This window comes from Hemitrygon akajei, chromosome 3, assembly GCF_048418815.1.
Source record: "Hemitrygon akajei chromosome 3, sHemAka1.3, whole genome shotgun sequence".
Lineage (NCBI taxonomy): Eukaryota > Metazoa > Chordata > Chondrichthyes > Myliobatiformes > Dasyatidae > Hemitrygon > Hemitrygon akajei.
In genome coordinates, this window is record NC_133126.1 from 174,862,646 (window position 1) to 174,889,345 (window position 26,700).

At 42.5% G+C, this 26,700-nt stretch overlaps 1 protein-coding gene across 1 annotated transcript in view; it reads left to right on the forward strand.

Moving 5' to 3' along the window:
* LOC140725651 (uncharacterized) overlaps positions 1-26,700 on the forward strand; it is a 431,629-nt gene that overhangs the window by 343,210 nt on the left and 61,719 nt on the right. Inside the window, exons 17-22 of the mRNA XM_073041401.1 lie at positions 4,235-4,369; positions 9,560-9,694; positions 14,925-15,050; positions 21,523-21,654; positions 24,221-24,349; positions 25,903-26,034. Of these exons, the coding sequence (XP_072897502.1) occupies positions 4,235-4,369; positions 9,560-9,694; positions 14,925-15,050; positions 21,523-21,654; positions 24,221-24,349; positions 25,903-26,034 (789 nt within the window). The remainder of the gene's footprint in view (positions 1-4,234; positions 4,370-9,559; positions 9,695-14,924; positions 15,051-21,522; positions 21,655-24,220; positions 24,350-25,902; positions 26,035-26,700) is intronic.

A 26,700-nucleotide genomic window follows, 5' to 3' on the forward strand; every position in this document is an offset into this window, starting at 1 on the left:
TTCCAGGTCTGCAGATTGCAGTGAGAGTAATTCAAAAGGGGTGTATTTAGAAGTTTTGTAAGCAGCCTGCAGCATGTCACCATGGTTTGCTGGCACCACTTTACTATCTCTTCTTTGCCCAACAACAAAGGGAATTCAAATGACAGACTCTTCCTCCAGGTTTTATTTATTTATCTATTCGTTTATTGAGATACAACACGGAACAGGCCTTTCTGGCCCGTCAAGCTTCGTCGCCCAGCAACTCCTGATTTAACCCATGCCTAATCACAGGACAATTTACAATGACCAACTAACCTACCAACCAGTACGTCTTTGGACTGTGGGAGGAAACCAAAGCGCACGGAGGAAACCCACACAGTCACGGGGAGGAAGTGCAAACTCCTTACAAGACAGCAGCGGGAATTGAACCCATTGTCGCTGGTACTGTAAAGCGTTGTGCAAACCACTATGTGACTGTGCCGCCCTGTTAGCTTGTGACCCTTTGGGAGCATCTCATGTGCCTTTCCTGGATGAGTTTCCCGCTTTATAAAGAAGGTTCGTCTCGGGTCAAAGTGGCTAAGAATTGGCGGAACACCCTGAAAACTGACAAGCCACTGTAAGAAATCTGTTAGCCAGCAATTCCTTACCGTTGCTTCACACTATGAATAAATCAGCCTTTACTGCAGGCTCTTACTTCCTTCTTTATCATGACTATCCCAAGCTTCTCAACAGCTGAGCCCCACAAGACTGCAGTACTCACAGTACTGTTCTCTGTCCAGAGCTCTTTCCCTTTGGTCTTCACATTCCTCAGATTCAGAATCACTGACATAGGTCATGAAATTGCAGCGGTAGACTTCAATACATAAACTATTACTATAAATAAATCATGCAAAAAAGAGAGCAAAATAGTGAAGTCGAGTCGATGGACTGTTCAGAAATCTGATGGTGGAGGGGAAGAAGCTGTTAATAAAACGTTGAGTGTGCATCTTCGGGCTCCTGTACCTGATGCTAGTAATGAGAAGAGGGATGGTGAGGAACCTTCCTGATGGATGCTGCCTCTTGAGACGTCACTATATGAAAGATGCCCTCAATGCTAGGGAGGCTAGTGCCCATGATGGAGCTGGCTGAACCTACAACCCTTGGCAGCTTTTTCTTAATCCAATGCATTGGAGCCTCCATGTCAAGCAGTGATGCAACCAGTTAGAATGCTCTCCACATTACACCTGTAGAAATTTGCTAGTGTCTTGTACGAATTCCTCAAACTCATAATGGAATGTAACTGCTAGCATGCCTTTTTCATGATTGCATCAATATTTTGGCCATGGGATAGATCCTCTAAGATGTTGATGCCTAGGAAGTTGAAGGCGCTTGCCTTTTCAACTGCTGACCCCGGATGAAGATCGGGGTGTTTTCTTTCAACTTCCCCTTCCTGAAGTCCACAATCAATTCCTTTGTCTTACTGATGCTGAGTGCTAGTTTATTGTTGTGACACCACTCAAACAGACCATCTACCTTACGCTTCCTCATCACCCTCTGAGATTCTGTTGCGTTATCAGCGATTTGTGAATCGCATATGAAGTCAGAGATCTGGTCGTAGACGGAGGGAGAGAAGCCCGTGTTTTGGTTGGTACTGCAGAGGCATTTCTGGAACAAGTGGAAGTGCTTGCCACTTGGAAGTGAAGCAGCGCTGAAACCCTCTAAATGGCACAGCATTTTTGCATCAGTCCTGTCAAACGTTTGTACCTGCTGAGGAGTTAATGCACTTTTTATTCAGCCTGTTAGCTTTGTGCAGGTGATGACTGATATACATAGAGCAGTCCCATTCATATGAATGGGGTCAACAGTCTGGAGGCAATGAAATCCGGTGGGTTGCTTTAATATTAATATTTTCAATTAACTTAAATCAGTAATCGTGCTTTTTTAAAAATAGTTTTCTACAAATCCTTCTGATCTGCTTTAAAATATCCGATTATCACGTGTATTTAGAAATACAGTCGGCCCTCCGTATCCGTGGGTTCTGCATCCGTGGATTCGACCAACCGCGGATCGAAAATATTCCCAAAAAAATTCCAGAAAGTTCCAAAAAGCAAAACTTGAATTTGCCACACGCCAAGCACTATGCTGAATCCACCCGAGTTAAGTGATGTGTTGGCATACCCTGCTGTAGCCTCCCGCCATTTCACAGATCCTCAGTCTCTCTCCAGCACTCGTTGTTAGAGCATTGTTCACCTCACATCTCGTTTGTTCGCTACTTGTGTGCGAGAGGGAGGAGTTTAAGGCTAGTTAAGGGATGGCTGGCTAGCTGTGTAAAACGCTACAGCCTCAAGAACTTAAAGATCACGGGAGAATCGGCACCAGCTGATGCCAAGGCAGCATCAGCATTCCCAGAAGAGCTACGATGGTTGTGTCTGTACTGAACACGTACAGACTTTTTTTTCTTGTCATTATTCCCTAAACAATGCAGTATAACAACTATTTACATGGCATTGACATTGTATTAGGTATTATAAGTATAAGGGACCTGAGCATCCGCGCATTTTGATATCCATGAGGGGTCTTGGAACCAATCCCCCGTGGGTACTGAGGGACGACTGTAGTAAACAAAGCCAGCTGTCAAAAGGCCATGAGAGTAATTCAGAGGAGAGGCCTCAGGGTCTGCTGCCTGAGACCTAATTATAGCTTGCAAATTGCATCTGTTTAAGGGGTATCCATAGCAACCTTGCCTTTGGCTTCATCAAACTCATAGGACCTCCAAAGATTGGTGCAACTGTGGAGATCTCAGTGCAGAAGGATTGGTTTAAGTGTGACTTCTGATACTTTCATTTCATTCCCCTAGTACAGTGGTGTCCTCATGATGTCATTCATATTTACCTCCTTTCTGCTTGCAAACAACAGAGGACAGGATAAGTGGTGGCCTGACGGGACACTGCCTGTCACCACAATAGGTCAATGGTAGACGCAATCTCAATGGCTCTCCACACGGCCTTAGACCATCTGGACAATACAAGCACCTATGTCAGGATGCTGTTCATCAACTATAGCTCAGCATTTACACCATCATTTCTACAATCCTGATTGAGAAGTTACAGAACCTGGGCCTCTGTACATCCCTCTGCAATTGGATCCTTGACTTCCTAACAGGAAGGCCACAATCTGTACGAACTAATGACAACATTTCCTCCTCGCTGATGATCAACACCAGTGCACCTCAGGGGTGTGTGCTTAGCCCACTGCTCTACACTCTCTGTCCCATGACTGTGTGCCTAGGCATAGCTTGAATGCCATCTATAAATCTGCTGATGATACAACCATTGTTGGTAGAATTTTAGATGGGGATGAGAGGGTGTAAAGAGTGAGATAATGTCAACTAGTTGAGTGGTGTCGCAGCAACAACCTTTTACTTAACGTCAGTAAGACAAAAGAGCTGATTGTGGACTTCAGGAAATGTATGACGAAGGAACACATACCAATCCTCATAGAGGGATCAGAAGTGGAGAGAGTGAGCAGTTTCAAGTTCCTGGGGGTCAAGATCTCTGAGGATCTAACCTGGTCCCAACATACTGATGCAGCTATAAAGAAGGCAAGACAGTGACTATACTTCATTAAGAGTTTGAAGAGATTTGGTATGTCAACTAAAACACTTAAAAACTTCTATTGATGTACCGTGGAGAGCATTCTGACAGGCTGCATCACTGTCTGGTATGGGGGGGGTGGTGGGGGTTGCTACTGCACAGGACTGTAAAATGCTGCAGAGGGTCATAAATTTAGTCAGCTCCATCTTGGGTTCTAGCCTACAAAGTACCCAGGATGTCTTCCGGGAATGGTGTCTCAGAAAGGCAGAGTCCATTATTAAGGATCCCCAGTATCGAGGACATGCCCTTTTCTCCCTGTTTACATCAGGTAGGAGGTACAGAAGCCTGAAGGCACAGACTCAGCGATTCAAAAACGGCTTCTTCCCCTCTACCATCCGATTCCTAAATGGACATTGAACCCGTGAGCACTATCTCACTTTTTTAATATATATTATTTTGGTTTATTATATTGAATTTTTAATCCATTCAATATATGTATACTATAATTGATTGATATATTTATTTATTTATTCTTCTGTGTTATGTATTGCATTGAACTGCTGCTGTTAATTTAACAAATTCCATGACACATGACAGTGATAATAAACCTGATTCTGATTCTGTTATAATTACTTTTTCTCAATTTTGCTAAGAAATTCACAAGTGTTTCTGTTTGTTCACAGCGTGTCCCAAGTGGGCATTTGGACCTGGTTGTTCCATGGAATGCCAATGTGTGCAGGCACATGCAACTGGCTGTGACCCCAAAAATGGCACCTGTATTTGCAAACCAGGTTTCCAGGGTCTTGGATGCGCAGAGGGTATGTCAGAGTTAAGTTTATTACCACATGCATGGAAAAGCACAATGAACAACTGACTGGTAGCAGCATCGCAGCCACAGAGCATCAGATAAGCAGCAGTCACAAGAAAAATGTAAAATAAGCATAAATCATGCACAATTTTTACAAGAAAGAACAAAATTTGAACTAAAAAGACATCATAGTGCAAAGTAATCAATGTATTGAACTACTGGGTTAGTGAATACAGTTGTGCAGGTTGGTTCAAGAACCAAACGTTTGAAAGGAAGTACAGTAGCTGTTTTTGAACCTGGTAGTGTGGGAACTCGAGCTCTGTGTCTTCTGTCCAGTTGAAGCTGTGAGATGTCATGGCCCAGATAGTGGAGAACTTGATGATAAATGTTGCCATTTTGAAGTAGCACCTCATAGAAACATAGAAAACTTACAGTACAATACAGGTTGTGCCGAACACATACTTACTTTAGAAGTTACCTAGAGTTACCCATAGCCCTCTATTTTTGTAAGCTCCATGTACATATCCAGGAGTCTCTTAAAAGACCCTATAGTATTCACTTCCATCACTGTCACTTGGCAGCCCATTCCATGTACTCACCACTCTTTGCGTAAAAATATTTACCCCTGACTTCATCTTCTGTACCTATTTCTTAAAACCGTGCCCTCTTGTGTTAGCCTTTTCAGCCCTGGGAAAAAGCCTCTGTCTATCCACACGATCAATGCCTCTCATCATCTTGTACACCTTTATCAGCTCCAAGGAGTAAAGGCTGAGTTCACTCAACCTATTCTCATAAGGCATGCTTCCCAATTCAGACAACACCATTGTAAATCTCCTCTGCACCCTTTCTATGGTTTCCACATCCTTCCTGCAGTGAGGCGACCAGCACTGAACACAGTACTCCTAGTAGGGTCTGATCAGGATCCTATAGAGCTGCAACATTACCTCTCGGCGCTTAAACTCAATCCCAATATTGATGAAGGCCAACGCGCCATATGCCTTCTTAATCACAGAGTCAACCTGCGCAATAGCTTTGAGTGTCCTATGGACTTGGACCCCAAGATCCCTCTAATCCTCCACACTGCCAAGAGTCTTACCATTAATACTATATCCTGCCATCATATTTGACCTACCAAAATGAACCACCTCACACTTATACGGGTTGAACTCCATCTGCCACTTCTCAGCCCAGTTTTGCATCCTATCAATGTCCTGCTGTAACCTCTGACAGCCCTCCACACTATCCGCAACACCCCCAACCTTTGTGTCATCAGCAAATTTACTGAACCATCCCTCCACTTCCTCATCCAGGTCATTTATAAAAATCACAAAGAGTAGGGGTCTCAGAACAGATCCCTGAGGCATACCACTGGTTACCAACCTCCAGCAGAATATGACCTTTCTACAACTACTCTTTGCTTTCTGTGGGCAAGCCAGTTCTGGATCTACAAAGCAATGTCCATTTGGATCCCATGCCTCCTTACTTTCTCAGTAAGCCTTGCATGGGGTACCTTATCAAATGCCTTGCTGAAATCCATATACACTGCATCTACTGCTCCATCAATGTGTTTAGTCACATCCTCATGTAGCTAACCATGTGAGTGTGATGAGTGTTACGTTCCCCAGTAACCGGGTAAATTTCCAGCAAAGATAGATGGGTCCACCGAAGCCTGATGCTACTATTTTCAAACGTTTTTATTTATAAAGGGGCACAAACGTATGGTTAATACAAAACATTCAGATCATATACGTCATCACAACTCAATCTAAAGCACAGGTATAGCAATAATCAATCAGAAATAAGCTCTATCGTTGTCTAGGGGTAATGTAGATATATATTGTTTACTGGATAGTTAAAAGTCTTTTTGCGGTCACTGCAGTTCCACCAGCTGCCGTCGTTGTGGTGTCGCGTTGGTGCACTTTTGTTAGACAGAGAGAGAGAGAGGGGGGATGAAAGAGTTACCCGACAGGTTTTCCAACCTGGAGGAGTTCGGTTTGTCGGAGCCTCGTTGGGGGGATAGATAGATAGATAGATACTTTATTCATCCCCATGGGGAAATTCAACTTTTTTCCAATGTCCCATACACTTGTTGTAGCAAAACTAATTACATACAATACTTAACTCAGTAAAAAAAATATGATATGCATCTAAATCACCATCTCAAAAAGCATTAATAATAGCTTTAAAAAGTTCTTACGTCCTGGCGGTAGAATTGTAAAGCCTAATGGCATTGGGGAGTATTGACCTCTTCATCCTGTCTGAGGAGCATTGCATCGATAGTAACCTGTCGCTGAAACTGCTTCTCTGTCTCTGGATGGTGCTATGTAGAGGATGTTCAGAGTTATCCATAATTGACCGTAGCCTACTCAGCGCCCTTCGCTCAGCTACCGATGTTAAACTCTCCAGTACTTTGCCCACGACAGAGCCCGCCTTCCTTACCAGCTTATTAAGACGTGAGGCGTCCCTCTTCTTAATGCTTCCTCCCCAACACGCCACCACAAAGAAGAGGGCGCTCTCCACAACTGACCTATAGAACATCTTCAGCATCTCACTACAGACATTGAATGACGCTAACCTTCTTAGGAAGTACATTCGACTCTGTGCCTTCCTGCACAAGGCATCTGTGTTGGCAGTCCAGTCTAGCTTCTCGTCTAACTGTACTCCCAGATACTTGTAGGTCTTAACCTGCTCCACACATTCTCCATTAATGATCACTGGCTCCATATGAGGCCTAGATCTCCTAAAGTCCACCACCATCTCCTTGGTCTTGGTGATATTGAGACGCAGGTAGTTTGAGTTGCACCATATCACAAAGTCCTGTATCAGTTTCCTATACTCCTCCTCCTGTCCATTCCTGACACACCCCACTATGGCCGTGTCATCAGCGAACTTCTGCACATGGCAGGACTCTGAGTGAATGCTCATCTGTGGCCTCCCCTGTAGCTAAGCCGTTCTTCCGTTGTGGGGTTGCCAATCCCAGGCAAGGAAAAGACGCACACAAACCCCACCACCGGCTGTCACTCTCGAAACGCTGTCACAGGATCTCAAGCGTGTCTTCTGGTGCATCTGGCTCCCCGCCTCGGCAGCCCACCTTTTATCTGGACTGGCAGGATTGTAGATGTCCATCAGGGTGGGGGGGCGAGGCAATCCTTCCCCCACCACCCATCTCACATTGCCCTGAGATTTTGCACGTAGGCCAGTTCCTTATCCCACAAAGGTGTCTCCCAAGACAATGGCTATGTCTGAGGCTTTTGTCTTGTTGAGCGACCAGCCCACTTTGTCCGAGGGCTTTACGCGTGGTCTTCATGAGACAATAGTCAAAGAGTCGCTTTATTCTGCTTCCCGGGGGAACGTGGTCTTCAGCACGTCTCCCTCTCTCTCTTGGGTCATTTGACCCCCCCCTTGACTAGGGCTCTTGCGAATCTCACAAAGGCGGGGGCTGGGGTCATAACATGAGCAACTCTTGTCTCAAGTACAAGGAATAGTACTTTGATTTTACTTGCAGTAGAAATAATGTATTACACTGACGGTTCATCGCTGCTCCCATGAAACTACATGCATTCATGGCATTGTGCTGCAATGATCTTTCTCATAGTCACAGAGAGGTACATCATGGAAACAGACGATTCAGCTCCACATCAACTATGAATTTTTACATTAATCCTACATTAATTACAGTTTTTATCCTTTCCCATTTCTCGTCAGCTCCTCTCAGGTTCCAGCACTCCCTACCTATATGCGAAGAGCCATTCACAATGACCAATTAACCAACCATCCTGCACATCTTTAGGATGTGAAAGGAAACTGGAACAGCAGAATCCTACACAAGTTCACAGAGAGAATGTTCAAAACTCTAGTGAGAACAGCGGAGGTCAGGATTGAACCTGGATCTCTGGTTTCTCCAGTTATTTATTTAGAGGTACAGCATGGTAATAGGCCCTTCCAGCCCCACAAGCCCACACTGCTCAACTACACCATGTGTACAATTAACCTTCTGACTCATAGTGAAATGTAGGAAGAAACTGGAACACTCCAAGTGAATCCTTGTTGTCATGGAGAGAATGTATAATCTCCTTCCCGACAGTGGTGGAATTGGACTTGGGTTGCTGGTGCTTTTACAGTGTTACACTAACCATTACATTACCGTGCCACTGTCTGCTTATTTTTCAATGCTTCACAATATCTTCCAGCAATGATACTAGATAGCGGCTGCATGAGATGTGCCACCATCCCACAATCTGCCTATTTATCAATGCTTCACAACGCTAATGCATCTGGAATCACCTTTCTCCAGCTCTTATTATTAGTTGTATACATCTTCCACAGAGACACTGCATTGCCCCCTCTGCAGCCCTTCTCTGGGTGTTTAACTCTGCTCCATACATCTCCTAGCATAGAGTCTACAGCAGGATACAGGCCCATTGGTCCAACAAGTTCATGTCAACCGTGTTGTCCATCTAGCTCGCCCCAATGTTCTTCATTTGGCCCACATCCCTCCTGGCTCATCCCCACCACGTACCCATGCAAGTGCTTCTTAAAATGCACTATTGTACCTGCCTCAGCCACTGCTTCTGGCAGCTCATTTCAGGTACTCATAGAAGCAGTGGCCCATACAGAGATCAAACCTGCATCTTTAATCACACTTTAACTATCTGAGCTAAGTCGTCCCACCAGCAGAGACTACAAAGTAGGTCAGTTAAGTATCATCTCATTCTGCTGGAATGTTGCACGGGGAGAAGGGAAAAGTGACATTTGAGAAAATCAATTTATTTTTGGTAACAATTACTTGTGTTTAATATTGATCACAGTAAGCAGATTGTTTGGAGAATTTTTTTGCCATATTTTTATTAGCAGCAATTAGATACTGTCGCTTTGATTTCAAAACTTTTCACCAAAGTAATGTATAAAACAGTGTAAGTTCAGTTTGAATAAGCACCATGGCACATGGGTTTATTATGTTGTAACTCTGTACTCTTGATATAGAGGAAGCACATTGAGGTTGTATCATCCCAGAGTCATCCATTCCTAAGTGCCATGGTGCTAGCTCAAGCTGAACAACCGTGGAAGAGAAACAAGTATAAAATGTGAAGCAAGAAAGGAAATTCCAGCCTCTATGATTCAGGAATTGGGATAATGGTATTGATTGAAAATCAGAAAACATTTCCCTGTTTTTAAAAACATTTATTTCTGTTTCTTCCAGATTGCTACCCTGGTTTCTATGGTGCTGGTTGTAAGTTCCAGTGTGACTGTGCAGTTGGTGTGCCATGTGACAAGGAGACTGGCAAGTGTCAACACCAGTGTCCACCAGGGTTCCAAGGAGAAGGATGTCTGTTGAGTAGGTGTTTGAGTTCATGTGTTAGGCTGAAGTATAACAAAGTCATACAATTTGACAAGACTTCCAAATTATTATTCCATTGGGTATTCAGCCCATTTAGTCACAGCAGGCTTCTGGTAGAGCCATTCCCCACTCCTCCACCTTATCACCCTAATATTGCATTTCTTTCTCTCTCTCACTCTCTCTCTGTCTCTCTCGCTCTCTCTCATGCTCTCTATTACTCTATCTCTCACTCTCTATCTCTTTATCTCTTTTTCTCTCTATTTCTCTCACTCTCTCATGCTCTCTCACTGTCTCTGTCTTGTGCTCTCTCACACTCCCTCTATCTCTCTCACTCTCACAGTATCTCTATCTCTCTCGCTCTCTCTATCCCTCTCTGTCTCGCCATCTCTATCTCTTTCACTCTCTCTTGTGCTGTCTTGCTCTCTTGCATTCTCTCTATCTCTCTCGCTCTCTTTCTCATTCTCTCATGCTCTCTCATAATCTCGCTTGTTCAATCTCACTCTTTCATGCTCTCTTTCACTCTTGAATTTTTCACGGTCTCATAAATCTCTTGGACATTGAAATCAGTTTATTATTTTCACACTGTTCATTGAGATCAGATCATTATCGGACAGAGTAACGGTAAGCAGTGATACTGACAGGAAAGAGATGCTAAAGAGGAGAGGAAATGGAGGAGTAAAATAATACTTAACTTTTAAATTTAAGCTTGCTTGCTATATCATAGTTATTCAGCACAGAAGCCAATCTTCTGCCACCATATCAAACAAGAACCTTTTGCCTATCTATATTAATCCCACTGCCTGCATTCAGTCTGTGTCCTTCTATGGTTTGTTTGTATAAGTGTCTTTCTAAATGTTTCTTTTTTAATAAATTTTTTTAATTGAATTTTCAAATGGTTACAGAAGGAAAAAAAGAATTATCAACCCTTCCCCCCTCCCCCCTAACATATCCCTGTAGAAAGAGAAAAAAAAGAGAAAAAAGAAAGAAAGAAAGAAAGAAAGAATGCCTGGATATTGGAAGATCCCTACATGCTTCATGGAGTTCATAATAGCTTTAGTATATATATTTATTTCTTTCCCCAAATAACCAATAATTTCATCTTCAGAGCACCTATATATTTAATCCTATCTTTTGTAAATAAGGGCGCCAAATTTTCAGAAATATTTCGTATTTATCTCTTAAATTATAAGTAATTTTTTCAAATGGAATGCAGCTAAAAGATATATCTATTTTCATTTTCTTAATGTATGTTAAAATTCTTTTTCTTTTCACTGGTCCATTAAGCCCATTAACATTAAAACTTTAAAAATTCAGTAAATTAGTCATTATTTTTAACAGGGTTACTCCAGTCTATAGTAATACCTAACTTTTCAACTTTCGTAGTACCTTGGGGAATCTTTTTAAAATTCTCCATGTTGCTATGTGTCTCCCCCTCAATTGTCCAGGCAAAGAAAGAAAGAATAAAGAAAAATAGATTATAAAAGAAAAAAATAACAAAATACCCCCTACTAATGTTGTGAATAAAAAAAAACACAACATTACCCCCCTCCGTTGTACAGGTCATAGCAATTGCCATGATTACACACGTGAATCCCGTAGCAATCGATCCGAAGTTCCCCCAGCTCCCCGTAACATAAAAAAGTATATATAAGAGAAGAAAAAAATCACTACTCTCGATGAATATTTCTCAAATTTTTACCTTTCTCCCCCTGTATCATATAATTAAGAATATATTTAAATATTCTTCTGTCCTTAAACATCCATCAACTCCATTCACTGTTCCTGTCTTTATCTTTAATCCGTTTTACTTTTAAATCTTTGGCTGTGGTTAGCGAATATTTGGGAGTTCTTGTGCAAATTCTTCCGCATCCCGCTAATCAGTAAAAGATCTTCTTTTTCTGTCATCCAAAAAAAATGATCAGGGTTGCTGGGTGGCACAATATAAATTTATACCCCTTTTCCCATAAAACTTATTTCACTGGGTTAAATTCCTTCTTTCGCTTCAAAAGGTCATAACTTATATCAGGATAGAAAAGAACTGTTTTCCCTTCTTTCATCAATGGCCCGTTTCTCTTTCTGGCATGTTGGGCAGCAGCTTTCAGGATCTTTTCTTTATCTTGATATCTTAGGCATTTTATCAAGATTCATCGTGGGTTTTGATCAACGAGGTCTTGATCTTAAGGCTCTGTAAGCCCTTTCAATTTCAATTAACTGGGTTCCTTCTTCCATTTCCAAAATTTCCGGAATCCATTTTTGAAAAAAATTTATTGGATCCTCTCCCTCTATACCTTCTTTAAGTCCAACAACCTTAATATTATTTCGTCTGCTAAAATTTTCAAGTACATCCACTTTTTCCATCAACCGTTTTCTTTCTGATGTCCAGGCAGAAATATTATCTTCCATTTTATTCACTCTATCAATGGTGTCTCCCATTGTTTCTTCCAAGTTTTTAATTTTCTTGTCCATTTTGTCCTGTCTTTTCATCATTTTATCAAGCATAATCTTCATATTTTAATATCTTTGTATTACTTTTAATGGTTTTAATTCATGCATTATTTGCACCAAAGATTTTTTTATGTCTCCAATAGCACCTCCAGCCTCTTCCTGTTGCTCTTCTTTGTTTGTCTCTTCATCTTCGTCTGATTTATCCAGAGAATCTGATTCCACCTCATATTCACTTTCACTTTCAGTTCCGATCATAGCTGGGATTTGTAGTTTGGGTTGCTCGTGTTTGCGCATGCGCAATTCCTGTTGCTCTTTTTTTTTTGAAATGGTTGATGTTGCCGCAGTTTCCTGTTCTGTATCGCCGGAGGTAAAATGCACATGAGCCCGAGGCTCTTTCATGGCTGCCGGCCTTGATTCTTTTCCAACTTGTGTTGTCTTCAAAGTAGTAGTTTTCTTCTGCTTCTGTTTAGGAGACATATCTTAAGACAATCCTGAGTAGTTTATAAGTAATTTTTTAAAAGTATTTACTAACTTTTCTTCACTTAAACATTATTTTACTGGTTTTTTACGGGAGAGCTGGATTTCCATGTCTTGATCCTACGTCATCACGTGACGTCCCCCTCTAAATGTTTCTTAAATGTTGTGAATGAATCAGAGTCCACTGTCACTAGCATTTCCAAGTTTCAGCCACCCTGTGCTTTTGAAAGTAGATCTTTTCCCTCAAATCTGCTTTAAAACTTCTTCACCTCAAATATTTCTCTACTTCTGTTTCACTAAATGGAGGGACCAATTTAATTTCCTGACTAACAACAAACGTTTTTCTAGAACCAGAGGACTGATTCTCGGACCTTAATTCCGCCATCACAAGTTCAAATTTCCTCTTTTTATTTTCAGCTTCTAATTGACTTAGTTCCAAGTTAGCTTCCAATTGTTTCTGTTTTAATTCAGCTTCTATTCTAAGCTTTTCTAACGCTACTTGTTCCAAGTGTAACTGAATCGCTGCTTTACTTACAGGGAACTGATCTAAAATCGATACATCAAACACACCTGAATCTATATAGTGTTCACGATTTTCCTCTGAATTACAGGCTTTGTTGTAACCTTCAAAATACCTTTAAGTTCCAACTTGCTAGCAATCTCAGATATATCACTCTTTTTTGCCTTCGCTAATAACTCCGGATCTGGCGATGCTAGGAAGTCGTCAATATTCATTGTTGCCGAATACCACTCACAAGCCAATCAAACAAAAGAATCGGGTATTCCTCTTTTCCAAAACACCGATCGATAATTAGACAAGCATTGAAACGCAAAAATGGTACATATCACACAAGCCCCCAATTGTTACGATCCAGCAACAATGAATATAGAATTGAGACAGGTTTTTTATAACAAATAAAACATTTATTAAACACTGTTCAAAAAAACCCCAAAAGTAAACAAACAACTAACTTAACCGGAAGTCGGCTGCTATACGGCAGCTCAAACAGTTCTTAAAACGAGAAATGCGAACTCAATTCTTTAAAGTAGTAGATGCAAAAGTCCAAATGATTTACACAGTCAGTTAGGAGAGACTTTCCTTGAAGTAATAAATTCTCTTACATGGCGTTACTGCTGATCCCAGCCGAAGTATGCCTTGCTCTAAGGATTTACAATGAAAGAAATAAAACGGCTTAAAGGCACTGACCTTTCCTTGGCGAAACTCTGCATCCAGCTTTTTCTGCTCTTTTAGCAATACAGAGCTATCTTGGATTGCAGGTTACTAATTCCTTCCGAATGAGGATTAAATAAGGTCGAACCTGTTTTACTACCGACAACACCAACTTTTCTCGATCCTTTGGGTTCACGAACTTCGATAACTCTTCACTCTCCGACTGGACTTTAACTGGCTGCAATTTTCAGAACTGCGGGCATAACAATTCTTACAGTAGAAATTAAAACTCCACTTGTAAAACGAAACTGCGTCATAAAATCAAATACGCAGCAGAACGGAGTCACTGATGAATTCAACCACAAACTGACCTTGTTGAAAGAGGCCATCACATGACCCCTCACTGGTGGGAAAATTACATCACTCCACCATCACAGGACCATTACATCATGCCCAGCAGACCCTCAATTACATCATGGTCATGGGACAGTCACAAGATACCCACGGGTACGTGACACTAACCCTCATATTTTTTGAGAAGAGATATTCTGATTACTTACACTACTTAATTTATATAAATTATCCCCTAGTCTCTTTTGCCCCAGTGAAAGCAAATCTAGTCTATCTAATCCCTCTCCATAATTAAAGTGCTCTAATTCAGGCAAAGTCCTGGTGAATCTCCTCTGCACTCTCTCCAGTGCAACCACATTCTTCTTACAGTGTGGCAACTAGAATTGTACACAATACCTCAACTGTACCCCAATCTGGAGTTCACAAAGTTGCATATCTCCCATATTTTGTATTCTGTGCCCTAACCTACAAAAGCAAGCATGCCATATGCACAATAACATTTCAAAAAGCAAAATACTGCAGATGCTGGAGATCTGAGACTCAAATCAGAAAGCGCTGGAGTACTCAGCTGTTAATGCAGCAGCAGCTGCGAAATAAATGGTCAAAGTCAGATTGAAATTTCATTCGATTCCTCTCGGATATCTAGTCCATTTTTCCCTGTGCACCCTCTTTGAAGGAGATGAATCCAAAAGGTTTATTTGTGGCTAACCCAGAGTGCTTGGGAATTAGTTTTGATTTGTTATTGGAAAACTCTATACTCTTGTTAACTCTTCTTATTACCAGCTTGTGACTCTGGAAGATTTGGGACTAATTGCGGAGAGAATTGTGACTGTGGAGGGGCCCCTTGCAACTCAAGAACTGGGCAGTGCATCTGCCCTGCTGGTAAAATGGGACTGAGGTGTGAAACAGGTAAGGCCATTCAAAGGCATGACTGGTTGTTTTAGTGCAGAGTTCCCAAGGTGTGGTATGCAAAGTATCTCCGAGAGATATTGCGTTGAAGGGGTTGGTCAGGGTCAGCATGCTTGGGGGGAGGGGGAGAGGGAAGGGGGGATGTGCCAGAAGGATAAAAATGGTTGTGGAGAAGCTCGGGAAGGGTGGCCAGGCAAAGAGCATCAGTGGGAAAATCAGAGAAAAAGATTAGCTTTATTTATCACATGGGCAATAAAGCATCAAATCATACAGTGAAATGTGTCATTATTGAGTCATCGACCAACACAGTCCTAGGATTATGCTGGGGGCAGACCTCAAGTGTCACCACACTTCCAGCACCAATATAGTCCACAACTCACTTGCTCTAACCTGTACATCTTTGGAGTGTGCAAGGCAACAGGCACACCCAGAGAAAATCCACAGCATCATGGGGAGAACGTACAAACTTCTTCCAGACCGTGGCGGGAATTAAGCCCATTCGGTGATTGCCTCCACTCCTGAGGCATCCTGTGGAAAATAAAGCTGAAAAAGTGCTGGAGAAATGGACGGTGTTTTGAACCAAACCATAACTGTTCAACAGTTTCTGCCTGACCTGATGATCTTTCCCATCATTTTCTATTTTCATTTCAAAGTATCAGTGGGGATCGGGCAGATGATTGAGGAAGGAAGTGGGGTTCATGATTCCTCACACATAGTTCTGATTAACCCAGTCATTGAATATAATGAAGCAATGCACTTCCTTCACTGATGATAAAGAAAAGGATGTAGACCTGTTTTAGGGATCATTTGACAAGGGGAATAAGAAGGATTCATAACTGGCATTTAAGGGATTAAAATTCCCCCAGGCCATAAGACTACTGAACTCCCTGCCACAACCTAGGTCTCATCATGTATGAAGTGCCAGTAGCGTTATACTGTTTACTTTTAAACTTGTATATGCACCTTAGTATTCGCTAATTTACTTGTGGTAATGTTACTTTATGTGTTATGCGTGTGAGATATATGTACTGTGTTTTGCACTTTGGTCCGGAGGAACGTTGGCTTGTTTGGAGATGTACATGTGTACAGTAGAATGACAATAAACTTGAACTTGAACTTAAGGCAATCAAACGTAATTCTGGAGTTGTTCCTGGCTCTGATTTTATGCTCCCCCCAACCTCATATAATTCTAATTGGTCAACACAGATTCTGAATTTCTCACATGGGGAAAATCCTGTATGGACACACATTAATACAGTCATAAAGGAAGCACATCAGTGTCTTTACTTTCTTAGAAGCTTAGGGATATTCGGCTTATCCAACAAACTTCTACTGGTTACATTGTGGTCTAGCAATCCAATTCGAATGGACAGGGCTGTAAGAAGCTGCAAGAGTAGTGGACACATCCCAATACATCATAGATAGATAGATAGATAGATAGATACTTTATTCATCCCCATGGGGAAATTCAACTTTTTTTCCAATGTCCCATACACTTGTTGTAGCAAAACTAATTACATACAATACTTAACTCAGTAAAAAATATGATATGCATCTAAATCACTATCTCAAAAAGCATTAATAATAGCTTTTAAAAAGTTCTTAAGTCCTGGCGGTAGAATTGTAAAGCCTAATGGCATTGGGGAGTATTGACCTCTTCATCCTGTCTGAGGAGCATTGCATCGATAGTAACCTGTCGCTGAAACTGCTTCTCTGTCTCTGGATGGTGCTATGTAGAGGATGTTCAGAGTTATCCATAATTGACCGTAGCCTACTCAGCGCCCTTCGCTCAGCTACCGATGTTAAACTCTCCAGTACTTTGCCCACGACAGAGCCCGCCTTCCTTACCAGCTTATTAAGACGTGAGGCGTCCCTCTTCTTAATGCTTCCTCCCCAACACGCCACCACAAAGAAGAGGGCGCTCTCCACAACTGACCTATAGAACATCTTCAGCATCTCACTACAGACATTGAATGACGCCAACCTTCTTAGGAAGTACAGTCGACTCTGTGCCTTCCTGCACAAGGCATCTGTGTTGGCAGTCCAGTCTAGCTTCTCGTCTAACTGTACTCCCAGATACTTGTAGGTCTTAACCTGCTCCACACATTCTCCATTAATGATCACTGGCTCCATATGAGGCCTACATATGAGGAGAACATGGACATAACCACTGCAGTTTAGCAACAGTATGAAAACTTTGACCACTTTGGACTACAATAAGCTTTTTATAATTCTAATTGTATACTTCCTTGTAAAAATTGTGTATGATTTATGTTACATTTATGCTTTTGTTGTGAATGCTCCTTATGTGAGACTATGTGCCTGTAATGCTGCTGTAAATAGGTTTTTTTAATGCAGTTAACACCTAGTCTTTCATGTACATGCGCATATGACAATAAACTCAAGTTTGACTTTGTTGTTGGTTCTGTCCCATTTACCTCAGTGTAATTCTCTGTGTGTTCAATCTTTTGCTTTATGTGTTTCTTCGAGGCTTATTAAATGGTGACTTTATTTGGAGCATGGGAGGTAAGAGTGCAGTTTTCAGGTGAGCTATGCATTGTGCAGACTTCTTAGGAATAACTGAAACAGTAAAATTAAGAAGGCAATGCCTAATTTTTGATGAAACATTAATTACTTCTGTTCCCTGTGCACTGCAGCCTCAGTTTCTCCAATTCTAATGTCTGGATCAAGCCAAGACAAGACTATGTCTCATCAGTCTGCTGGAGGAACTCAGCTGGTCCAGAGAAGATCTGGTTCAGGTTCTAATGCAGGATGTAGACCTGAAACGTCTTCACTTCCTTTCTCTACACAAATGACTCCTGCTATGCTGAGTTCCTCCTGGGGATTGTTTGTTACTTCAGGTTCCAGCATCTGTTGTCTCTTGTGTTTCTGATGTACCATTTGTGTGAGGGACTAATGACTGCACTGCCAGATCCAGCTCAAACCGAATCATCAGGTTCTCTGAAGATCCAACAGTGGCTGGCTTCATCAGCAACAATGATGAGTTTGCATGCAGAGAGAAGTTAGATAGGCTTGTGAAAGGGTGTGAGAATAACAGCTTGAGTCTCAACATGGACAAGGACTAGCAAGAAGGAGCTTAAGAAAGTAATTAGGAGAGCCAGAAGAAGCCTTGTGAAGGCCTTGGCGGACGGGATTAAGGAAAACCCCTAGGCAGTCTACAAGTATGTGAAGAGCAAGAGGATAAGACATGAGAGAATAGGACCAATCAAGTGGGACAGTGGAAAAGTGTGTATGGAACCGGAGGAGATAGCAGAGATACTTAATGGGTACATTGCTTCAGTATTCACTATGGAAAAGGAACCTGGCGATTGTAGGGATGACTTACAGTGGACTGAAAAGCTTGAGCAAGTAGATATTAAGAAAGAGGATGCCCTGGAGCTTTTGGAAAGCATCAAGTTGGATAAGTCACCGGGACCAGACAGGATATACCCCAGGCTACTGTGGGAGGCGAGGGAGGAGATTGCTGAGCCTCTAGCGATGATCTTTGCATCAGCAATGGAGACGGGAGAGGTTCTGGAGGATTGAAGGGTTGCAGATGTTGTTCCCTTTTTCAAGAAAGGGAGTTGAGGTAGCCCAGGAAATTATAGACCAGTGAGTCTTACTTCAGTGGTTGTAAGTTGATGGGGAAGATCCCGAGAGGCAGGGTTTAAGAACATTTGGAGAGACATAATATGATTAAGAATCAGCATGGCTTTGTCAAGGGCAGGTCATGCCTTATGAGCCTGATTGAATATTTTGAGATTGTGACTAAATGCATTGATGAAGGAAGAGCAGTAGATGTAGTGTATATGGATTTCAGCAAGGCATTTGATAAGGTACCCCATTAAAGGCTTATTGAGAAAGTAAGGAGGCAGGGGATCCAAGAGGGCATTGCTTAGTGGATCTAGAATTGGCTTGCTCACAGAAGGTAAAGAGTGGTTGTAGACAGGTCATATTCTGCATGGAGGTCGGTAACCAGTGGTATGCCTCAGGGATCTGTTTTGGGGTCTCTTCTCTTCGTGATTTTTATAAATGACCTGGATGAGGAAGTGGAGGGATGGGTTAGTAAATTTGCTGATGACACAAAAGTTGGGACTGTTATGGATCATGTGGAGGGCTGTCAGAGGTTACAACGGGACATTGATGTGATGCAAAACTGGGCTGAGAAGTAGCAGATGGAGTTCAACTCAGTAAAAGTGTGAGGTGGTTCATTTTGGTAGGTCAAATATGATGACAGGATATCGTATTAATGGTAAGACTCTTGGCAATGTGGAGGATCTTGGGGTCTAAGTCCATAGGATACTCAAAGCTGCTGTGCTGGTTGACTGTGGCTAAGAAAGCATATGGTGCATTGGCCTTCATCCATCGTGGGATTGAATCTAGGAGCCAAGAGGTAATGTTGTAGCGATATAGGACCCTGGACAGACCCAACTTGGAGTACTGTGCTCAGTTCTGGTTGCCTCACTACAGGAAGGACGTGGAAACCATAGAATGGGTGCAGAGGAGATTTAGAAGGATGTTGCCTGGATTGGGGAGCATGCCTTATGAGAATAGGTTAAGTGAACTCGGTCTTTTTCCATGGAGTGACAGAGGATGAGAGATGACCTGATGGAGGTGTATAAGATTATGAGAAGCATTGATCATGTGGATAGTCGGAGGCTTTTTCCCAGTGCTGAAATGGCTAGCATGAGAGAGCACAGTTTTAAAGTGCTTGGAAGTAAGTACAGAGGAGGTATCAGGGGTAAGTTTTTTATGCAGAGAGTTGTGAATACATGGAATGGGCTGCCGGCGACAGTAGTGGAGGTGGATACGATAGGGTCGTTTAAGAAACTTTTGGATGGGTACATGGAGCTCAGAAAAATAGTGGGCTATGGATAATCCTTGGTAATTTCTAAGGTAAGGACATGTTCAGCACAACTTTGTGGGCCGAAGGGCCTGTATTGTGCTGTAGGTTTCTATGTTTGTAAATGATTGTGGACTTCAGGAAGGCACAGGACAACTGCACTCCATGCAGATCAATGGCTCTGCTGTGGAGAGAGTGAAGAGGACATAGTTTCTTGGTGTGCTCCTGACAGTTGATCTAACCTGGACCCACAACACTTCCTCATTAGTCATGATGGCACAGTATCGTCTACACTTTTTGAGGCGTGCAAGGCTCCCGATTGTAACAACTTTCTACAGATCGCTCTCGGGAGTGTCCTGACTGGCTGCATCATTGTGTGCTGCAGAAGCTGCAAGGCATCGAACCGCAGGACCCTACGGAGGATAGTAAAAACCACAGAGAGGATCACTGGGGTCTTGCTCTCCCCATTTGTGACACTTGCTGGGAACATTGTACACAAAGGGTCTGAAGCTTTGTTGAGGTTCCCTACCAGACATTTGATCGACCACCATCAGGAAGGAGTTACAGGAGTGTCAGGTCTCGGACTGCCAGACTGGGTAACAGCTTCTTCCCTCAGGCCGTGAGACTAATGAATACCCTGCCACCACTGAGGTTTCATGACTCGGACAGCGAGCTGTTTATCTGTGCCGTGCCCTACACCCACTTTGAATTATACCCTATTAACATATAGTTTTATGTGTGGGGTGTGTGATATATGTTTTGTAGGTGCATCATGGTCTAGAGGAACATGGTTTCATTTGGCTGTATATATGTACAATCAGATGACAATAAACTTGAACTTAACATTGAAATAAAATGCTGTTAGAGAGGAGTACAAGGTTCATTTAAACCATGATTAACATTCCTCCTCTAACGTATTTTTAGGGAATATTGCAACACCCATGAACCCAGCATACCTGCCACAAGCACAAAACACAATGATACAACACATGTATCACTCACTTCTGTACATTGGGTATATAAAGCATGTCCAGTGTAAGGTAACTTTTTCACCTTGCACCCCTTTTTGGCAAATATCAACGGAAAAACTGGCAATTTCCAGTTCAAAGTAAATTTATTAGTAAATTACACATACAGTAGTCACCATATATGACTTTGAAATTTGTTTTCTTGCAGACATTTACAGGAAAAAGAAACATAATAGTTTATGATAAACAATACTTAACAATGACTAACAAAAATCCAATGTAGAAAAGAGGACAAATCATGATGATAATAAATAAAATTTTAAATAAATAATATTGAGAACATGAGTTGCAGAGTCATTGAAGTCAATAGTTTGTGGAATCAGTTCAGTGCTGAGGTGAGTGAAGTTGCTGGTTCAGGACCCTGATGGTTGAAGGGTAATAATTATTCCTGAACCTAGTGATGTGGGACCTCAGGCTCCCATACCTCCTGTCCAATGGTAGTAGCATGTAACCAATTTTTCCACTGGTTTTTGTCCCTTCCTGGAGAGCTACCGTGGTGTGACTGAATACTGGGCATATCAGGTGCAAGTTATTATAGTGAACACCTTGACAATATTTATAGCATGAATATAAAATATGCCTTTTCTTTTGATTACCCCAGAATGCCCAACTGGCTACTGGGGCCTAAACTGCCAGTTCCCTTGTCAAGACTGTGAAAATGGAGGTGTTTGCAACAAGGAGTCGGGGACCTGTGAATGTCCGGCGGGATTCACTGGAGCAATGTGCCAGGATGGTGGGCATCAGTGTACAGTATCTCTGCAATTTGTTTGTTCAGTTGAGGTGCTTTGGTTCATTATTACTGCTTTTAAACCAGTAATCTGCGTAACATGGACACATCTGGTTGTACTTCCCATTTTTAAAAAATTAATATTGAGCAGTTCTCTCTAACTTAAAATAGTTAACAATGAACTCTGTTAAACTGGCTTAAAATTTTGATGGTGCCAGGTGAGTGGGTTTTTCGGGCAATTGGTTGTTACTCCCGTAAATAGATCAAAACATTTTTAATTCACTTTTTTCAGATGTTACAGAGTAGAACGGTTAACTTTCCACTGAATCCAGTTAAGTTTAAAGGAAGTGAGAGAAACAAGGTCCTGGTACTTTTAAAATGGGCCAAGGTTAATAGAAAGGAGAGTTTCAGGGAATGGTCAGCAACAGAACTGGTGTGTGAAAGTGACCTTGGATCTGTGGCCTCAGAAGGTGTGTGTGTGTGTGTGTGTGTGGGTGTGAGAGGGAGTGTGGGATTGGGGCTTCTGGGGGGGGGGCTAGGTGGGTGTGTGTGCATGTGTGTATGAGTATAGTATCTATATGTGTCAGGGAGTGTGGGATGTATGATCGAGTGTGGAATTTGGGGTGAGCGTGTGTGTGTGTCTGGGAGTGTGGGATTTAGTGCCTTGGTGGGTGTGTATGTATGAGGAAGTGTAGGATTTGGGGGGGGGGGGGAGAGAGAGAGAGTGTGTGTGTGTGTGTGGGATTTGGGGCTTTGTGTGTGTGTGTGTGTGTTGTCTGGGATGTGGGATTTAGTGCCTTGGTGGGTGTGTATGTATGAAGAAGTGTAGGATTTGGGGCGAGAGAGAGAGAGAGAGTGGGATTTGAGGCTTTGGTGTGTGTGTGTTGTCTGGTGTTGTCTGGGAGTGTGGGATTGGGGCCTCTGGGGGGGGGGTGGTGTGTGTGTGTGTGTGTGTGTGTGTGTGTGTGTGTGTGTGTGTGTGTGTGTGTGTGTGTGTGTGTGTGTGTGTGTGTGTGTGTGTGTGAGAGAGTGTGGAATTTGGGGCCTTAGTGTGTGCATCAGGGAGAGCAGAGGAATCAGCATCCAGTGGGCCAATTGTCAAACCATCTTGAACAATGATAATCTTCCTTTTCATTCTGCAACATTGGTTCATGGGTACTTGCAGCTTTTTGTTGACTCAGATGGTGAGATTTGCTTCACAAATTTCCTTCAGGCAACCATCACATTGGAGGTGCAGTTGAAACTACTCAGCCAGCCTGCTCATCCCCTTTATAGCACAAAGTGTGCAGGGACAGGCACTGATTTGGTTTCACTTCTTCCCTGACCCAAAGAGGCTGAGTGTGATCTCATGCACCAACAACTGGTGCAACTGCGACTAGCCAGCATCCAAATCGCTGCTATCTGTGGCTGGGTACTTCAGATACTCATCTGCTGTTCTCCACCATTGTGTCCAAAATGGGTTAACTAGCTCTCTCAGATCAGTGGGAGTACTCCTTTTACTCAGTTAGGAGAATATGGGTTCAGATATTCTTCCAGAAAGTTAAACAGCATGAACTAACCTGGCACTGGTAGCGAAGTGGTTAGCACAATGCTTTACAGTACCAGCGATCCGGCTTCCATTCCCGCTGCTGTCTGTAAGGAGTTTGTACATTCTCCCCATGGCTACCTGGATTTTCACCGGGTGCTCCAGTTCCATCCCACAGATGTACCGGTTGGTAGGCTAACTGGTTGTTGCAAATTGTCCTGCAATTAGGCTAGGGTTAAATCTGGGGTTGCTGGGCAGCGCAGTTCGAAGGGCTGGAAGGGCCTATTTCATGCTTTAACTCCATAAATGAAAACCTGAAGGGAATGCTGCAGTCTCCTTCTGATGGGATCTTAAACCCAGGACCTGCCTGCGCTCTCAAGCAGACATCAACGAATCCATAGGACCATTCAAAGAAGAAGAAAAGATTAGCTTTATCTGTCACATGTACAGTATATTGGAACATTGAAACATGCAGTGAAATTTGTTTTTTCAAGTTAATGACCGACACAGTCCAAGGATTATGCTGGGAGCAGCCCTCAAGTGTCACAATGCTTCCAGTGTCAGCGTAGCATGTCCACAACTTCCTAATCTTAACTTTTAACTGCATATCTTTAGAATACTGGAGGAAACCGAAAAACGCAGAGTCACGAGGAGAACATACAAACTCCTTACAGATAGCTGGGAATCAAACTCCAACTGGTGATCACTGGTGCTAAAATACATTATGTTAAGTGCCACATTGCGCCCTGGTGTAATCCCCAAATCCCAGGCAATCTGCATCCATCAACACATCTCCCATTTGACAACATTGACTAGATAATCAGGAGCTTAGGACTGTGAAAGATGGTGTATTTTTTACCACACTGCTTAAAATCATAAGATACAAGAATTAACTTAACCTTGCAAAATAATGAAATATTAGAACACTGGAAATTAGCACACAGCTGGCATAAAACAATAGATGTGTGAATGTGCCACAGCCAACGTGTTTCCCAGGACTGAAGTTCTCAAATTTTACAATCTAGTCTTCTCTTGGTTTACTCTCAGCTTGCTCTCCTGGTTACTATGGACCGGCTTGTCAGTATCAGTGCCACTGTGAAAATGGCGTCCTGTGTAACAGTGTAACTGGCGACTGTATCTGTGGTCCTGGCTGGATGGGGCCTGACTGCAAAGCAGGTATGTTACACCACTGAAGTTACTGACTCCACTCTCCAACAGATAATGTAAAAGCCTGTTAGAAATCTCATCTGCAGGAGTGTCATTATGGAGCTGAAATTAACTTCCATTAGGAGAGATAAATTGACAGCGGCCATTAGTGGGACTGTTACACATATGGAAGCTATATAATTGGGTGCACAATCTCCTTACTTTGTTATATCGTGGACGTTTCATTTTATTCTTTGGAAGAATGAATGTTGCATGAAATGTATCATTAGATTTTAGGAAGGTTCATTAGATGTCACTTGTATTTGTGCCAAATGCTGAATTCAGAGGCTCATAACTGAAACACATTTGATTTTTCAAAAAGATGAAAATCTCCTCAGGGCTTTCTTGTGTCTCTGCTGATGTGGGCTGTGGGTGTTACTGTGAAATGATGATATATATTGAGGTTGTTATTATTGGAAGAGCCTTGGATATTTGATGAGGCCCCTATTCCAAGCTGCAATTTGCTGACTGACAATTTTAAACAGTGTGAGCCCAGTACTCTCTGTAAGAATAACGTGAGGGCTGGGAAGGGGGCTGTCTATGTGCACACATGTACTTTTAATGTGTAAACACGAGGAAATCTGCAGATGCTGGAAATTCAAACAACACCCACAAAATGCGGGTGGAACACAGCAGGCCAGGCAGCATCTGTAAGGAGAAGCACTGTCGCCGTTTCGGGCCGAGACCCTTCATCTGGTCCTGACGCAGATTGTGTGTGTACTGTTAATGTGTGTTTGAACCAGCCAAGAGGCGGGAAGAATAAGGAACAATGTTCTAAAATATCTCCTTCAAGCTATGACAACATGCTTCATTCTAACCATAGATTGTCCTTGTGTCTTATGGCTAATTCAAAGCGACATGATCTTAAGGTGCTTGGAAGAAAGTATAGTGGGGATGTCAGGGGTAGGCTTTTTACACAGAAAGTGGTAGGTGCATGGAACGTATTGCTGGAGTGGAGGTAGAGACAGATACATTAAGGGTCTCTTAGATTGGCAATAGATGAAAGGAAAATGGGGGGCATTGTGGGAGGGAAAGGTTAGGTTTATCTTAGATTAGGTTAAAGGGTTATTACAACAATAGCCCGTATATAGGAGATTATATAAAAATAAAAGCAAGCATGGGGAAGTTAAACTACAACAAAATAACAATTCTACACCCTAATACAACTGAGTCCAGACCACAAATGAACTGACTCTTAAACACCTTCTGAAGCGGCCTAGCAAGCCGATCACCTGATGGACAATTGGGATTGGGCCAATGCTTGTTGCCTTGTCAGTGGTGAGCAGATCTCCAAAATAAAAGAATGAAAGTGATCAAAAGCTTATGAAAGACTAATGGGGTCAAGTTTGAACCATGGGAAGACTGTAATTTACTTTGGCAATACCTTCTCTAGAACACTGGATGATGAGTGTGCATGTCACTCGGCTGAGGCCTGAGGCTGCCTCCTGCCAGCCAGTGCAATGCTGCCGGGCCCTCCATCTCACACGGCCACTTTCTCACCATAACTTCTTTCTCCTCCACAGCTTGTGACGTGGGCCGATGGGGACAAGGCTGCAAGAATCTGTGTGACTGCAACAGTACTGACGGGAGCTGTAATCCTGTGACTGGCCACTGTCTGTGTGAGGCGGGTTATAATGGGGACCGCTGTGAAAACAGTAAGCTTCAGGTGTTTGCGTAGACCTCAATCTCTGCTGTCTCTGAGAAACTACAAATCACCATAGTACAAATCCAGAAAATACATTCAAAATACACATTTTAACATGTATAAGACAAAATATTTATTAATCCAGCACATCTTAGTAGTGAATGGTTAAAGGGTAAGGATAGATCCTTTCCCGAGCATTATGCTGAGGACCAATGGTGTTTGGATGAAAGTAGCCTCAAAGGGAATGGCACGTCAAAGCCCCCCATGTGTTCAGTGTGCCTTGGTATTGGTATTAGTTTATTATTGTCACATGTACCAAGAAACAGTGAAAAGTTTGTCTTACATACTGTTCATACAAATCAAATTATTACTAGGTGACAGGAGGCTTGACCCAATTGCAAAGCAACAGAGATGATTTAGTGGTGAGTGATCAGTTTAATAATAAACAGCAAAATAACAAGCCATGAGGAGCCATAAACAAGAGAAAATGGATACTTAACATGACTAGGCAACAAAGTGACTGTAGGCTGAGAGCAACTGGGTCACATACTGTGGATCAGAGATGGGTTTAAATAGGCTGCAGGTGATGAGTTGGAAATGAGTGGAGGTGACTCCTGTTAGTTGGAGGAGTCTTGCAGTTGGATCCAGGACTCCTTGTACCGGGCACACACCTCAC